An 18,035-nucleotide genomic window follows, 5' to 3' on the forward strand; every position below is an offset into this window, starting at 1 on the left:
CAGAACCAAAAGTTTATCTTTTGGTTCTGATTGGTCGTTTCTGGACAGTAGCAGAGCCAGAGGTCTTTTCACAGATTCTCTGTTTCATATTCTACTGTCAGACACTTTTAACAAATATTCATCCATCCATCATCTAACACACTTATCCTTGCACACACACATTCACACCTTAGGACAATTTAGAGAGACCAATTAATCAAGTAATTAATGCCCAAACCCAGGAATTAGAAAACCTGGGTTTGGATAGTGACCCAGGTTAGTACCACCTGGGTGTGGCTCGACGCAAAGGCCGAGCCGGGCATAGATTGGCCTTCATGCCATTGCCAACGTGAAGGCCCTCCATGCAATCAGTGGAGGTTGGTCGCATGGACGCCTGCCTTTCCTCACACCTCCATGTTTGTGTGGAGGTTTGGCTTTGCGTGGACTCCTCTCTTTGCAACCTGGGTGTGGGTCGGTGCAAAGGCCGAGCCACGCTATGCATGGAGACCCCTGGTTGATAGGAGGTCTGCCTTTCCTCAGACCTCCCTGGTTGATAGGAGGTCTGTCTTTCTTCAGACCTCCCTGGTTGATAGGAGGTCTGTCTTTCCTCAGACCTCCCTGGTTGATAGGAGGTCTGTCTTTCGTTAGACCTCCCTGGTTGATAGGAGGTCTGTCTTTCGTTAGACCTCCCTGGTTGATAGGAGGTCTGTCTTTCGTTAGACCTCCCTGGTTGATAGGAGGTCTGTCTTTCTTCAGACCTCCCTGGTTGATAGGAGGTCTGTCTTTCATCAGACCTCCTTGGTGGATTGGAGATCTGTCTTTCCTTAGACTCCTCTGTTGGTAGGGAGCCTTCTGTTTTCAGGGGGGTCTCTGGATGGGTGGAAACTCTAGAATGATTGTTTTCTAGAGCAAGTTTTAACTTCACCTTCAGGTCTGCAACCTGACCCTGCAGAGATTTCACCAATTCCTCCTGTGCTACGAATTTGGAAGCTTGCTCAGTGTGACATTTGAGCTGCTCCTCATATTGAAGCCTCACTTTGTACTCTTCAATCATGACGTCTATCAGACCTTTGTTGCGGGAGGCGTATTTTTCAGCCTCCCTTTTGAAGTGGTCCAGCTGCTGAAGAATACTCTTGTCTTCTGTAACTTTGGAAGATGAAGAAACCTTTGACACATCCTTAATCTCTGGAACATTTCTTTCATGCTCATGTTTGACTCGCAGGTAACGTTCTTTCTCTAACATTTTTTGCAGTTTTTCAATCTCCTCCTGCTGTGATTTGACTTCATCCTCAAAGTCAAACCTTCGGTCTCTTTCCACCTCGAGATCAATAATTGTTCTCTGCAATTCTTTTTTAAGATCTTTTACCTGCTTTGTAAGATCAATGACTTGTTGGCTTTTCTCTTCCACGACTTTCACTGAGGGGGTAGTCTCAAGGCCAGCAGAGGGAGTTATTTCCTGCTGGATTTCCAATTATGTTGAAGTCTCCAAGTCGCCGGAAGGACTTGATTCCCCCTGGATGTCTGGTGATTCATCTTCCGGCTCACTGTCATCTTCAAAAGAAAGGACAGCGTCGTAGTCGACTTGGACATTGAGGTCCATCATTTGGATCCATGAAAGCTCTGCTGGAAAAGCTTCATGTTCACTAACAATCTCTTGTTGCTTCATGTCGATGTTCTGATAAAAACTGGAATCGATATTCCGCTTGTTTCAATTAACTTCGAAAGTGCTCTGAAGAGTGATCTGCCGCGATAGAACCGAGGAACAGGTCTGAGAAAACTCTGTCTGTGAGCTACATTCAAGAGAGAGATTCCTTTGTGGTATCATAGAGTGATGACATCACTGCTGATGTCATTGATACCATTGGAACTGAACATTCTATCCACCTTATTCCTGGGAGGCGTACTGGGGAAACCATTATGGGTCTTACTTCAGGCGCCCACCAGAAGTAGCAGTATCTCTTTGTAATTTGGAGGGTTTTTGACTAATCTATATTCATGATAGAAGTTACATCTCTCTTTTCAGTTACTGTACAATATTTAGTAAACTTGTTTATGGACTCACCGTCTACTATCAGAGAACTGTTCAGTACAGAGGATTGTAATTGTGTGTTCAATAATTGCAATTACTGCGACAGACTGGCGACCTGTCCAGGGTGTACCCCGCCTCTCGCCCGGGACGCAGCTGGAGATAGGCACCAGCAACCCTCCCGACCCCATTAGGGAAGAAGGGTGTAAAGAAAATGGATGGATGGATGGATAATTGCAATTATTAAATTGTAATAATTGTAATTATTATTACACAGTGTTAAGTTTTGTAACTGAATTTCAAAATAAAAGCCTAAATCAATCAATCAATCAATCAAATTTTATTTGTATAGCACATTTCAGCAGCAAGGCATTTCAAGGGCTTTACATCAAATCAAACACAAAAACACAATGCAACATAGAATCAACAATCAAAACAGAACACCAAGTCAGGTTCCATCAATAAATTTGTAATTGATTATGTTTCAAATACAACTCTAAACAAGTGGGTTTTTAGTTGAGATTTAAATGAAGTCAGTGTTTCAGCTGTTTTACAGTTTTCTGGAAGTTTGTTCCAGATTTGTGGAGCATAGATGCTAAATGCTGTTTAGCATCTCCTCGTTTGTTTCTGGTTCTGGGGATGCAGAGCAGAACCAGAACCAGAAGACCTGAGAAGTCTGGAAGGTTGATGCAACAGCAGCAGATCTGTTGCATCAACAAATTTATAAATCAGTGATTTATAAATCAGTGATTTATAAATCAGTGATTTATAAATCAGTGATTTATACATCAGTGATTTATAAACTAGCAACAGTATTTTAAAGTCTATTCTTTGAGCTACAGGTAGCCAGTGGAGGGACTTTAAAACTAGTGTTATATGCTCTATCTTCCTGGTTTTAGTGAGAACGCCAGCAGCAGCATTCTGGATCAGCTGCAGCTGTTTGATTGATTTGTTGGACAGACCTGTGAAGACGCTGTTGCAAGAATCAATGCGGCTGAAGATAAATGCATAACTAAATATTCCTCTCAGGGTAGTACTAACTAATATTAGCCTTTACTATCTTTTTCTCTCAGGTCATTGCACTGCCCTGATGCGCAAGACAGTGAATTAACATTAGCACAAACCTTAGCATTTCACTGCCCCCCATTAGCAATAGCCTTTTCCCTAAAAACATTTTTAGCAATTTTTCTTACTTATTATCCATGTGTCATCCGGTTTAGGATTTTCAAAATAAAAGCTCTACCAGACTCAATACATAGAACGGACATATTTAATTATTTCGGGGCCCGGTACCAATTGGTCCACGTATTGGTCCGCGGCCCGGTGGTTGGGGACCACTGACTTATTTGACTGGTTTATCCACAGCACTGTCTCCACATGCAGTCGATCGCACTTCGGCTTCCTGTGGTGTCCACGCCGACTTTTGGCGCCGGAACTCCGGGTCCAGACCAATGGGCGCACCGTGGCAGGCCCCGTTTAAATTTCTTCAGAAATTTTCTAGTTATTATTATTATTATTATTATTATTATTATTATTATTATTATTATTATTATTATTATTATGCAATGTAACCATATATGCAGTGTCTTAGCATGTCGGCAGAAACGTTTCATTATTCAACTTCATTCACAAAAATGTAACAACTTCAGTCCTTGTACAACCTCCACTGTCGTTTTTGCTTCATCTTAACTACGTGCCCCCTCTAGCGGCGCATTTTTAATGGGCCCTGAGCCTATTTCAAAATGTACTTTGAAAACTACACTTGAAAACCCTAATACATCATTACGTTAGGTTAATGAAACACGCCTGGACATTAGACATATTTAGAGATTTTCATTTAGCCTTAAATATCCGATGCTTATTGAGATATTTTTAATACTCGGGATGGAAGATGTATTTTTTTCCCCTCATGGTACATCTAAGATAATTACCAGAACAACTGGGTTCCTCGTTTTATAAATGTAGTGCATTGTGAATGAATCAGCAGCCATTTATAACCGCTTATTGAAACCACATAATTATTTAAAAGGCAGAACTCTTGACTGCTTTGCAATGCCGGTTCAGTTTTTGCCCAGCAGGTGTCGCAAACTGCTCACTCTTGAGGTCTTCAAAAAATAGCAGCTGATTCCCCTTTTCATGGATGAGCATGTTCATTATTCTTGTCCAAAATAAAGACATAGAGAGCGTGTCATCGGTCTATGAATACCTGCAAACGTCAGGGAGGTTATCATATTTAAACATGGTGAACTACTCATTGGAATTTGAATGTTCTTATAGGTGTAGCTGTAGGTGCTGGGTGGTGCAGACGACCTTTTAAGACAAACTCCTAAGTTGATTACAGATGAAACCAAAGCAGTTTATCTTAAATGTGATAATAAAACGATATATAACACAATAAAAAAATTTATCTGATTCTACTGGAGTTTAGTGCAGAGTTCAAGACTTTTTAAAAAGATCAATGTTTATGCTATTTTATTTAATAGAAAACAGTGTTGGATTTGGAGGTTAGGGCTCCACCACTTACAATTTCTACGTTTTTATTTTTAAACCAGACATAGGTAGACATTATTATAACTGTCCAAAGCCTGGTGTGCTTCTAAATATCTGGATACTAAAAATAGCTGGAGACTTTGAAAGCTGGTTGGGAACTTTGAAACCCAACAATTTAACAGATGTTGTGTTACTGAGCTTTATTTTGAAAGTTTTGGGGAAGCGTTTCGTGTTTGGTGGGCGCTGGACAATGGAAGTGTCGCGTGACTGACCAACCGGCCTCGCGAGCACATTTGGTAAAGTCTTTCCCTGTCTTTTAACCTAAAAACAAATACGAAAAATATTTTACTTTCCGTTATTCTTGGTTGGTAAAAGTGTCCCTGATGTCTTTCACTCATTTGTAAGTAACGGTTCCAGACAGGGGGGCTTGTAGGCAAATGTTCCGGGTGGAAACGGCTAGTGAAAGGCGTAACAATCAAAAGCTTTGCACTAGGAAGGTTAAAAATCCTAAAGTTAATCGTCTTTCATAGTCACTTACCAAAACTAGTATAAACTTGTCATTAATTTAACCCGAGTGAACTTTAACCCGGGTAACTTTAACGCAAGTGAAAGTTACCTCTTTTTTTTAAGTGTAAACATGTTGTATAAGCTTTAAAACTATACAGACAGAGGTAGGTTAATATTTGTTCTACTTTTGAAAAGTTTCCTGTATATAATTGTGTGGTTCCAAAACACAAGTAGTATCGTTTTGTCAGACGTGATTGAGCTTTTATTATGAAGGGCAGCCTGTCAGCACGAAGGGCGGATGCTGCTGGGAGTTTGGAGCTCGACAGAGAGGGAGCGGGTTCGCTGGGGAAGCTGTAGATCATCGGCTGGGCTCTTCTCTGCTGATCTCTCACTGTCTTCGCAGTTTGGCCGTGTCAGCTCCGGGATATGTCCGCTCGGGTATGTAGCTCGGTGGCTGGCTGCTGTTCAGCGGTGTTATGTTGTCAGATGAGAGAATAGGCCAGGAACTTGTTCCCTTCCTTCCGCTGCTTCTCCAGTGTTTGCCTGGGCAAATTAGCTGGCTAGCCCCATTTCTCCCCTCACGAAAAGCTAATATATTTCCCTCTCATTCACAAACATCGGCTGCATTGACTCCTTACCTAACCCGTGTGACACTTTTTTTCTTCCAGCTCCCATGCCGGTGTGGATTTAAGTCAACCTGAAATATGAACAGAAGAAGAAAATAAGGAGAGGAGACTGATTTCCTGTGGGAATCTACTCAGCCTTTTTTTTTTGTCTTTTTTTTTTTTTTTAACCCGAGGACATGTCTACTCTATGGAGCAAAACAGTGAGGGGGTAGCTGGTCGACACCCCGGCTAGCGAAACATTTTCAGCCTTTTCAGATGATTGTGCAGCTGAGGAGTTAATTTATTTTGGACCTACTTGGAGTAAAAAAAAAAAAAAAAAAAAAAGTCAGCATGGGTGAGCCCAGCCTGGATGACTCCAATGTCAAGGTGGCTGTGCGGGTCCGGCCCATGAACAGGAGAGGTGAGAGGGTTTTATTGCTATTATATTGATCAACATTCCCTTTGTAAGCCATTGAATTGCTCATGCATTGCAGCGACCGTATCGCAGGTTTGCATATCAAATCAATTTAGTGTCAAGTTAATGGATTCTAATTGCTAACTAAGAGATTCAGCTTTTCCATTGCTTGAAAAAAAAATACTAAAACACTGATCAAGACAGATAATAAAAATAAAAAATAACATGGACTTGTACCGTCTGGTGGTTCTGGTTTTAACGCTACGGTACCGTTTGCCTGACGGTTCAGAAAGTTCATGGCAAGCAAAAGGAGTCAGAAAATGTTTCTGAAGCAGATCATTGACAAAATGTAGGGACACTAAAATTAGTGTAGCCGTACTACCATCTGAGACCCAGTTTGTCCACAAACAGAAGTAAACCACAACTCTGTAGAAAGTTGTGAGAATGTGAGCAGAAAGTGGTTTTGTTCTTGTTAGGGTAAACATTCCCCATTTTCCTTATTATGTGAGATTAGTGAATGTGAAACTGATCTCATCCACCTGTGCAAAGGTCTAAACATCAGCTGCTGTCCTGATTTGCTCTCCCATGAGAGAGGGTTGACTGACAGACTGGCCCACCAGGTCATGGACTTTTGCAGACTTTCTTGCTATATTTAGTAACATTACAAACAAAAAAGCAACAGGTATCAGCCAAAATCGGAATCAGCAGGTCAGGCATTTTAAAATATTGGTAATCGGCCAGTAAGCTGTCATAGATGCACCCCTAGTTAATCAGAGGTCTAAACTCTGAGGCATTAAATATGATCCTGTTTCTCTGCTCCATCTCGCCGGCGCTGTTGTTTTGACCCCAAAAGTTACTAATCACCTCCTTCGTTTTGTCCGTGTTGAATTCCAGGCTTTTCTCTGCCTCTTGCAGATTGAGTTCCTTTGCCTACCAGGTTCATAAAGGCCCTGACTCAGCTTCACCATTATAAGACGGCATCTTCCTTCCTGAGACTTTGTCCACAGGAGGCCGGCTTGTCTCCCTGTTTTAATTTCCTGGGAATGAGATAGAGGTCAGAAATCACTGGCCATTAGGGAAATGAGCTTCTGTAGATGTATAAAAAAAAAGAAAAAAGGAAGGGCTGTAACCTGGCTGGTCTGGATGGCATATGTTTATACAGTGCTGCCACAGGGTTTCTCTTATGGACGCCTGCCACCCATCTAGATTTAAAGCCAAGCGGCTGTGTGAGATCCGCTGTTGAGGAGGCTGAACGCCTTGTCTGTTTTGCTGCTTGATCTAGATGCCAATAGCGTCTGTATTTAATTTATCTTCTGCCGAAGGCAACAGCGGAGTCAGTAGTTTTTAATAGGAGGTATTCCGGCTTAACGTCCACTCAGTCTGACAAGCTTCCTGCCTCCAGATTGGTCGGAGAGCGTCTCTGGAGTTGCACTGCGACGTCCGCTTAACAGACGGCTTTCGTTTACACTCACAAACGGCACTGAGCTTCCCAGGGCTGCTACGTGTTGTTACATCCTTGTGTCTAATTTCAGAAAAGCCCGGATAACAAAGGCACAGTGTCGCGCAAGTCTTCGTTCACGCTCCGCCGGTTCACGCAATTACATAGCAGATTTCCAGAGCAGGAAAGGAAGGCACAGATGACATTTCCTGGTTGCTTGCCAAGTCGGGTTTGTGCCGTGGGATCCCATGTGTCCAGTGAAAGGAGGAGGTGGGGAGGCAGAGAGGTTGACCGACAACTGGCAGAATGAATCACATGTATCCCCCCCCTACTTGGAGCTGGAGCCGTCAGTCACAAGATCAAGACAGGGGAGCTACCACTCTGTTCTCGTTCACCATCTGCACCAATGTGGGGATACTAGAACAGAAATAGAGAGGTTTACTGTTTTACTCAAGATTCAATTCAAAATCAATTTTTTTAAATCAAAATAAGAAAGTTCATAATGATTTCTGTTTTAATCTGTTGTTGTGCAAAGGATCCCCATGTTCTACCCCAGTCTGGTTGGTGCGGCAGATTGACAAATGGAGACATTAAATGAATCCATGCTTGGACTGAATTACTCCCTCCCTACATCCTTCGTTTTGTTTTTATAAAGCGATCGCAGAGATGGTGCTGCACTTTCTGCAACCGGCCTCTTTTGTGGAAGACGACGTTGCCGTTTCCATCCAGGAATTTTGAGCCAGTTCACAATATGAAGAGTTTGAAAAAAAAATAACAAAATTTTTTTCACCCTGTTGGATAAACATTCCGTATTCGTGTCACCTGCAGATATAAAAAGCGGACTAGTTGAGGAGAACCGTCAACGTTGCTGTCTGAGTGCATTTACTGCGTGAAACACAGCTAATAGGCCTGTTGCAATAATGCATTTTGCTGGACGATAGATTGTCCCAGAAGTTATTGTGATAAACAATAATGTTGTTTTGAGACTGTTTCCAGGTAGTATAATAGCAATGGCATAATGATGCAAAAGCACTTTCTCAAAGATCAGTAAATTTTAATTTCTCAAAAACATCTAGAGCTGAAAGACATTTTAAATATACAGAAAAAGTAAAACGACAAATAAAATGGCTTCAAAAAAAAGATTTAGTTGAGACCAATGCACCAGACTGAAGACTTTTGTCATCCAGGTTTTGGTAGAAAGAGAGAAGAACAGTAAATGATTCAAATGTGAATTATTGAGCTCGTTTTATCATGAGAATAATTGATTTATTGAGACAGGCCTAGCCAAAACTTCTGACTAATCATACAACACACCACACAGCTCTGTACAGGAGGGTCTGGTGTACCTGTGGCGTTCCTGAAGTGCTCAATCTTCATTTTGTGAACCTTACACCTGGTGAGGCTCATGTCGAAATCTGTCTTCCTGGAGATTTGTTAAAAAAAAACTAGAGGAGTCCATATTTTTGCCTTCAACAAATGTTGGGCCAGAATAAGTTTCCTTCTAGTTTTGGTGCTTTCTGTGTTTCAGTGCAGTGTGCGCGGCAATGTCAGAACATCTCGCCTAGTTACAAAATGGAGGTGTACAGACAGCGGATTGGTTTTATTTAATTTTTTCCAAATCCATTTTGGGACATTTTAAAGCTGTTGTGTTTTTTGGCACACCCTTAGTGGAAATCTCTGCATGGTTACGCACTGGGTGTTTCCTCTGGCAGAGTTTCTTCACTTCAGGTACATTTAGATGGACGGCCGGGGGGGATTTCCTGTCAGAATCTCCTCTCTGCTCGTATCTCTTTGAGTAGTTCTGTCCAACCAGGTCCTGGATATGGCCTCACTCGCTTCTGCCTCTTCAGCTTGTTCACTGACCTGAAAGAGACAAGTGCAAACTGGCTGCTTGTTTCCATCCGTCAGTCGATGCATATTCTTTTGCTTTCTTCTTCAAGTACAACTAGGTAGCAGACTTCACGCTGGCAAGGCAAAGTCCTCCATTACTCATCACTTCTTCCTGTATAGGGGGAAAAATGCACCAGTATGGGTTTTAATAGGAAGTAGGCATGGAAAGACTGAAGGCAGGGAAGGCACTGCCATGTTTCCAGAAGTGCCTTCCCGGTGGTTTCTCTGTGAATAACGCTTCTGTCTGCGTGTTACTGTTGTAGAATAGACATATTGTTGCACATTTCTCAGCAGCAGAAGAATAAAACTTGTGAAAAGTAAGTTCCTTCTCTTCGCGTTGTACAAGTTACGTTTATTCAAGATCCCACATCTCAGACGCAATCTTTCCAGATGCATTCAAAGTAGTTGGGAGGGAGGAGGTTGGCATTTTCTGTATTTGCATTTTACCCCAGTTCAGACCTGTGAGCATGAAACCACAACCTGGAGGCCACTGCCCCTATGCAATCCCAGGTTGAGGAGGAGACATGGGCTTAGCTGCCCAGCGGGACAAAGGCAGGAAGGGAGTGAGTCCAAATGTGTATTTGCTATCGTTGCGTAATGCTCCACGTTCCCATGGCGTTGGCCTTCGAAGAACAGTGCACCTCGGGCGTAGCAACGGCGGACGTCCTGGCTGGAATTGGGGTTGTTGTGCCAAACCTCAGCTTGCTAGGTAGCCCATGGAAGAGTTAAATGGAAAATGGGGATGGGTTATGGAGCAGGCAAAGGCAGCAAGCAATGAGTGCATTTATCCTCTGAACCATACTGTATCACACTTTCCCCTTGGCTGAGCAGGAAGAACTGTCAGTACAGTAACCATGACATGGATAATATAGGCAGAGAAGAAGACAGAGGCTCAAAACTGAATGAAAACATCCTTGTTTTTCCTGTCTTGTTTAATTTTGTTCTGATTAGTTGTTAAAATTTTCTATAGAGCTTTCAAAAATTAAGATTTCAAAAGTCCAAATATGTTTGTTTTTTGTTTTTTTCCTAAGCCAGAGTAACTGGTGGTTTTCCCGTCCAACACTCTTCACTCTTCACTGCTAGCCAATATAAGGCTAGTACGTCATCACCTTACGAAGACGGACAAACATCAATTCCATCATTATTTAACTTTTACTCCTAGATTTTTAGGTAATCTCATGTGTAGTTTCTAATAGCAGATCAGTGTCTTAGAGAATTTGACATTATTTTGGTCAAATGTGGCCTATAAGAATCACTTGTCAACTTGAGCAGCAACTACTAGAAGATGTAGTTGCTGTGGTTATTTACATGTGGTAGCTTAGGTATTGAAACTAAAGAACAAGAAGTGTTTTTAAAATGCTCCCATGCTTCATCCTGGAGTGCGTTACTTTTTTCAGATTCTTGAAATTTATTTATTAATTTTTTTTACTCTAACACGTGGGGAGCAGCTGCCATCTTCAGTGGCTATTCCATTATACCGCAAATATAAATCCACAGTCTATAGTTGTTACGGCTCTGTCATAAAAGCAACAGGAGCCTTTCTATTAGTAAACTACACTTGTGGAACAGTAGTTAAAGCAGTACTTGTTGAAGAAAGGAATTGAAACCACTGACAGTTTCCTGTACTAACTCGTTTGCTGATGTTTGCCGTCCTTACATGCGCTCGCATCAAAACTCCACTATAGTGAATAAAATTGTTCCAATCCATTGACAATCATTGCATTCTTAAAATAATCTACTAGTTGTATGTTTAAGCTCTTGGCAAAATGGAGATGGTGTTATTTCAATATGTTAGGAAATAGAAAAAAAAAAAAGCTTGTGTCACTTTGTGATTAACTTGAATTAGTTGCGCAGCAGAAATTGTGACATTTTCAATAGCCTGGTTTGATATATTTAGTACTAAATACATTTAATTTGTAAGGAAGGTTTAGTGCATCTTGATTATTGTATCAACATTAATAACCTGGGGACAATGAACGTCTCCTCCTGTTGTAGGATAACATTTCTGATTGTCCCAGGAAAACACTTGTTTGCTGTTGAGAAGCAGGTTTCCCACTGTCCTCTTAACTCTTTGTTGGAGGGTGCAGGACGAGGATATCCTCACCCAGAGAAAAGAGGGGAAGCCACTCATAACCTGTCTTTGTTAACTCAAGTTCTAACATTTACAATTTTGTTTTGCTAGTCCTTTAAAAATGCTTTCTGATGGTGGTAAGTTCCCCTTTTGTAGTTTTATGTTTTGGTCAGTATAAACTGATGTGTTGAGTTAAAATAGATCACTTTAGAGGTAATTAAGTCTGGTTCAGTTTGTCTTGTTTGTCACAGAATGATCATCTTAAGGGTGCTAAAGCTCACAAGTAACAAATATTATCAAAATTGAATTGGAGTTGTCTTTTTGGTTCATTAATCTACAGTGATCCAAGCACAGTGCCCTGTGGTATTTCATCCCTTAAACAGAGGTTTATGTGGAATACCGACAAATTTAAGGAAGGAAATATAATAGATTTAGAAACTCTCATTCAGATTTTATAAATTAAATGTAATGTATTGCAGTCATAAGGATGATTAGGATCCAGGAGGGAGAGTATTGATATTTTTCAGCTGTGCTCAGAGAGGATTTTCATTTGCTTTAAATCCTGGCAAAGCTTCCCATTAAAAAAGACAACAACCTTTAAATCTATACCTTTTTTTTCAGTGAAATGTCCTGGTTCATAATCTTAAAAATAAATAGCTGTGATGAGAATGCTGTGATACAATTACTTCAGTAATTGGTTTTACCAAGTGTTTGAGAAAATTAATAAACTCTTTAGCAGAAATAAACTCCTCTGGCTAGCTTGGCTGTAAACCTTCCCTCTGTATTGTATTTATTTAAACTTGTTTCTAAAGTAGGAGCTACATGACGCATATGGGATTTACTGCCAAAATGTCAATATGAATGTTTAATTTTTTACGTTGTTGAACATTGTTTTGTTTGGACCTGAATGGCTAAAGCTCAAGTTCTTACAGTGACTGTTTTATTGATTAGCCACATAACCTAGTCCAAGGTAAAAGGTCACTTCAGATTCTATTTCCCTTCCTGCTCACTCGTTTAAACTTGATGCTCAAGAGAAAAATCATTATGATGCTGTTGAACTCGTGCTGCGTACCTTAAAATATCCGATACATTTTTGAAAAGACACAGCTAATAATTCAGCCTGGCATAAAAAGCACGGAGTCTGAGAAGGTCTGACATCGCCAGGTTTGTTTGCTGCTGAACATAATCAAGTGCTTCGAGTTGTTGTAATAACACAGTTGTTGTTTTCTGTTAAACAGAAAAGGAGCTAAACACAAAATGTGTTGTGGAAATGGCGAAGAACCAGACAATCCTCCATCCTGCTGGAGCCAACTTAGGAAAAGCAGACTCTCGGTAAGCATGTTATTTGCATGACTAAGCTCTTATTTCCACACCTGATGGTGTTGGCCGAAACATCGTGCCATTTCTCTGAGACAAACACCCCGTGCACCATTACATGCCGCAGTTAAGGAAAGAAAAATAATTCCTAGGCAGTGGAATTATTAAAGCGCAGCCATCCTCAACAGAATCCCTTTTATAGTAACAGAAAAGTAATGCAGTATTTCCCTTTCAGTCGGTTAAAAATCACAACAGAGGAAGCAGACTTTGAACAGGACAGTTGACTTCTCCTTCCATATGATTTTCATCTTATACTTTGTGGTGGAAAGTTTTGTATATGTAAATAAGAAACGGATGAAGAAATGTTTTTCTAGATCAGTCCTGCCTCATCATGCGGCATAGGAGGGTGTGAGCGCATCTGTAGCTGACGGCATGTTTGCTCTGCTGAGCAAAGAAGAAGAAGAAGTCGTATTCTGTGTTTAACATCAATAATCAAACTGAGGGAAGACTTTCACTCATGGTCTTTACAGTGGAAGTTTTGATTAAAACACAATTCGCTAATGTAGTCCAAGATTGCTTAGTAAGCACAGCAAACGCCATACGTAGTGCAAAAATGTTTCTTAAAGGCTACAGCAGTGTCTTTCAAAATATCCACTGCCCTTCAACTTTTCACATTTTCTCCCATTATAATCCTAAACTTCCATGTGTTTTTATCAGATTTTATGTGATACACCATCTCAAAGTAGTAAATAATTATCAAGTGAGAGGTAAGTCTTTATAAAAAGATTCTTTCAAAGTTCAAACCGAAAGTGTGGCTTTCATTAGAACTGAACAATGTATCCCAAATAGACTATCAGATGGGTATCAAAATGTTGCAAATTGCTGTTTAGAATGCAGTATTTGTTGACCAATATTGTGTCATTAGTTCCCACGTTGCATGTCAATAAGCGACGGAGGCAGTAGGATCTACACTCAGAAGATGACGCCACAGAGTGCAGTGTATATTCTGCAAATGCAGAATATATTATGCACACTTCTAAGAAAGAGGGATGCATCTATCAGCCGATGAATCCACCCCTATTTTCTTCATTTTAGCAGATCAGGCTGAAATTACTTGTAAAAACCGACCTTATCCACTGATCATATCTTTCTTCGCAAAAGTCTGAAAATCAGGCTTATGCTCCTTAATGAGAGAGGGCTGACTGACGCCCACTAGGTCATGTCTGCACGTGTGTGGTTAATAAAAGTCACTCCACCGTTTCCAACTTAGAAACTTTGTTGCCAGAATTGGCAGGTCAGGCTTTTTAAAGACCGTTTACAGAAAAATCTCCAGTCATCCCTTCTCTTCCCCTAATGAGAAAGGTTGTGGGCTCGTTACAAATGACATCTTTATCACAGTATGAATCATTACCAGTGCGGTGGCATGGTGGTTCTTCTCTATTGGATTTATGTCTGGAGTTTTTTTTCGTTTAATAGATGAATATTGTCATCTTTTCTGTGTGTTTCTGGGGGAAACATCAGGATTTCCTCCAAAAAACGTGCTAAACTCGGTGTTTGGGGCGCAAGGACGGTCATCCAGCGGCCTACTGTGTTTTTGAGTTAAAAAAAAATGTTTCAAGTTGACAGGAAATTTGAAAATATGACTAGGTAATTATGTGTTATTGGTAGACATCATCATATAAACCTAAACAGCAACTATAAAGTCTTGGAAAAGGCAAACAATAAAGAAACAACGTTTACACTGGAGAAAACCTCAGAAGGTGAGCCTCCCTTCCTTCCCATCTAACGGATCTTCTTCCTGTTTCTTGTGGTAAGCTCCACACAAGTTCACATCGGCTTTGAACAGTTTTCCTGACCCTGCTGTAGGATTGCATCCCCGCAGCACAACGTATGGTTTTAGTTTTAGTCCCATCTGACCAGAGCAACGTGTTCCACATGTTTGCTCGGTCGTTTTCCCAACACGGATTGGAACAAACGTGAAACAGGATTTCCAGGTAGCCGTCGCTGAAATAGCAAATTTGGCTTTCATTTTTGCTGATGGTGCAGCCACAGCTTCTTTTAGGAGCTGCTTTCACCGTGCAAAATTCCTTCATGGCAGATTTACCTTTTTGTTGTAATTCTTGTATTCTTAGAGAGAGATGCTGACCTTGAGGGAAACTATGCACATGTCTTTAATCCTTTCCTACTTCTCCAAAACTCCTAAATTTGTTTGTAACATTCCCTCTTCCTCATGACGTGCTTTTGGCAAGAAATTGAACCAGTCGCAACAGGTGGATTTGAACATCTGTCTCTGTTTGGGCTGTTTCATCATGTTAACCAGCTGTCTTTATTTGGTTAGGCTGAACACGCTTGAGTCTCTCAGTTACATCCCTGGGAGATGGTTGGAGATCTATTAGATTAGGTTACAGAGCAGAGCAGGAATGTTGGAATGCCTCTGGAAGGACGGATTATGTAGGTCACAGTCGGAACTGCAATGCAGAAGCTGCCTTTTCTTTAGTCTTAATGTGTAAGGGTTTGAAATCCGCTCAAAAACTGACTGGCTATCCTGGAGGAAGGTCAGCTGTGTTGGAAGAAAGAAGCCCTTGTGACTGCTGTCTGTCTGATTAGAATCAGTAAAAAGGCTGGCTTTAGGCGGAGGACGGCGGCGGCGGCGGCAGGTGGTTGTGTGTGTCAGAGGAGCCTGAAAATATAGACAGCAGCTTTGACACTCAGACAATTGCGCATAAAAACGCCCGACTCCGCTCGGCTCTCTTCTTCCCTAGTAACTTGCCACTGCCCCAGCTTCCTCCTTTTTTTTTCTCATCTCTTCCGTTTCCATGGGAGCTCGGTGGGAGGTTAAGTCCGGGTCGCTGCTGATGACCAGGGAAGCCTCCTTCCTTGAGTGAGAAGGAGATGGCAGAGGGAGGGAGGGGGGGAAGAAGCTTCATTTACTCGAGCATCTGTCGACCATAAACTTCCCTTGGTGACGTTTATGGAGCTCGGAACAAGAGCGGAGCTGTAGCTTCTCTCTCCGTCGCCCTGCGACAAAGGGGCAAAGAGGCAACAGCCGGATGGGCCGACTGACTGCTGTGCTCAGTGTGCAGATGCTGTTTTAATTTTGTTTGTTTGAGGCCAGTTTACATTGACATAGTGCTTTACATGTTCGTTGAGATAGATGGGGTTGAGTTCATTGAGGAAGTAGGCAGTTAAGGTGGCATGTTGCAGGTGCATGATGTTTGCTTGAGATAACAGAGCCTCCAGGATCAGATCCCCTTCTGTTTAATTATGAGAAGATATAAGTGGAAAACAGGACTGCTTTTTGGCATAACACAATCATTGCTATTCTTATAGGACTGTTGTAAATGATTATTTTAGTAATCTTGCAATTATTCGGATGGTTAATTGAATAAAAAGTTATCTCGTTCTGTTCAGGGATGCACCGATCCACTTTTTCACTTCCGATACGGACATCCGAGGTTCATTATTGGCCAATATCAATCCGATATTACCCAATATCGATACAGAAAAATTGTGCCGGATTGACAATAAATCATAATGCACGAAGTCGCTCACAAGCACAAAATATAGAATCAGACTGAATAGATCTGCCATGTTGGACACATTGTCACCATACCCGATCTAGAGGGGGTTTCTTTTTTTACAGCGGCACCTATGCAGATATTATCAGATCAGTTTATCTCTAGTTCTGCAGTAGCTACTTAAGCTAGTAAAAGAAATGTAAATGCAATACAATTCAGATGTCACTTTTAGTCTCAAGTTTGAACTTCTTCTTGAAGTGCAAAGACAGATGAGAAATGAAACATTTCACATTAATTTCTAAAAATTAAAAAGCAAACTTTAATTGAGGCATTTGCAAACAGCCTTTTATATTGCACTTCAGTTTAGTTCTTCAGTTTGAAGTATGAAAAACTGTTATAAAATGAATAATTCTAATCTTTTTTCCCCCACAAAATCACTCTTCTTGATCAGCAATGTTAGGCAAAACCTATTTGCTTGCACACGTGTATCTTGTCAGATTCTGTACCAACAGTCACAGATAAAAGTTAACAGTCTTTTGGAAAGGGTGAAAAAATGTCCCCATCCAACACCAGTGTCTGACCTCACTCTGGAGTAATGATCAAATTTCCCATAAAATCCCTTGTGGCTGGACAACCAGAACAATACTAGCTGCAAAGAGTGACATCATATTAAACCCTGTAGGTTAGAAATTAGATGTTTATACTCTTTTGAAGTCAGACAAACTAATTCTTTTGGCGGTGTACTGCACATGGTTTACACAGAGCTATCCACGACACTAAATCCTACTTAATAAATTAGTTTGTGGTTGAGACGTGACAAAACCTTTCCAAAGGTCAAAATTTACGAATACCTTTGCAAAACACTGAATTATTAGTTGAGCCCATTCTGACCCAACCTTGAATTATTAATCATTTACTTAAAAAAAAAAAAAAAAAAAAAAAAAGGCTTCATGCCACTGTGTGGCATTCTTCCTCTGTGCATTCTTGCTTCCTTCAGATTTGATCCTGGATCTTTTGCTGCTAAAATATGAGCTTTAACAGTGAGGTGAGGTTCCTGTGTTGAGGCGCCAAACCTCAACACTCCAACGCGTTTCTAAACCCAGTGTGGAACAATGGCTAGCCTGGAACCTCTGGTGCTCATTTGCATCTCATACAAATGAGCTCCAGAATGGATATCCTCTTACAGAGCTCATGTATTAATAGTTTCTTGACTCCTAGACAAGAAACTATTAAATCATTAGTTTTTATAGCCGTCTGTATATCCAGATTCCCAGCTTTGAGTCCACTGAGATGTTTGTTTCCCCTCTAGATGCTTGTCATAGAAAAATACGGCTGTAAATTGCAACATTTTTATTGTTGCTCTTTATCATTTGAGTTTTTTATTTGCATCCTCCGTTCTTAGCAAACCCTTTGCGGGTGAGTTGCCCTAAAACAACAGGCTCAGGTCACTTTGTACGACTCTTCCTGATAAGCCGATGACTAACGCCGGCGTAGCTGCATGTTCAGATGCCGTGGTTTGCATGGTGACCTGAGGGCTGTTTGCTCTGCACCAGTGAAGCTGGACGTTGACGCGTTCTGCTGACAAAGATCAGCTTCTTGTCGGTGATGCAATAACAAGCGACTTGGTTCCCAAGGCGATGGAGAAAGGAGGGTGTTTGGCCCCGGGTGACTAAAATCCATGTTGTGTGTAGGTCTGAAATGACGAATTGGATTAATCGTGATGAAAAGATGATTGAAATAATTGTCAACTAATTTAGTGAACGATTAATTACTAGTTGC

General features: G+C 41.1%; 1 protein-coding gene and 1 long non-coding RNA gene across 6 annotated transcripts in view; one reads left to right on the top strand and one right to left on the bottom strand.

Moving 5' to 3' along the window:
- The first annotated feature begins 4,716 nt into the window (after positions 1-4,716).
- kif13ba (kinesin family member 13Ba) overlaps positions 4,717-18,035 on the top strand; it is a 47,663-nt gene continuing 34,344 nt past the window's right edge. For 4 of the 5 annotated variants that reach the window (XM_044098706.1, XM_044098723.1, XM_044098732.1 and 1 more), the window contains exons 1-3: positions 5,303-5,440; positions 5,671-6,028; positions 12,660-12,753. In XM_044098706.1, the coding sequence (XP_043954641.1) occupies positions 5,959-6,028; positions 12,660-12,753 (164 nt within the window). In that variant the 5' untranslated portion in view covers positions 5,303-5,440; positions 5,671-5,958. Of the gene's footprint in view, positions 4,792-5,302; positions 5,441-5,670; positions 6,029-12,659; positions 12,754-18,035 lie in introns of those variants that run through there. The other variant, XM_044098714.1, reaches the window with a different exon arrangement.
- Positions 5,613-8,184, bottom strand: LOC122820980. The gene is made up of 3 exons (XR_006368886.1): positions 7,153-8,184; positions 6,887-7,059; positions 5,613-5,699 (listed from the first exon to the last, which is right to left on the bottom strand). It is a non-coding gene; the product is annotated as an uncharacterized LOC122820980 (long non-coding RNA).

The sequence above is a fragment of the Gambusia affinis genome, linkage group LG02, assembly GCF_019740435.1.
Source record: "Gambusia affinis linkage group LG02, SWU_Gaff_1.0, whole genome shotgun sequence".
Taxonomy (NCBI): Eukaryota; Metazoa; Chordata; class Actinopteri; order Cyprinodontiformes; family Poeciliidae; genus Gambusia; species Gambusia affinis.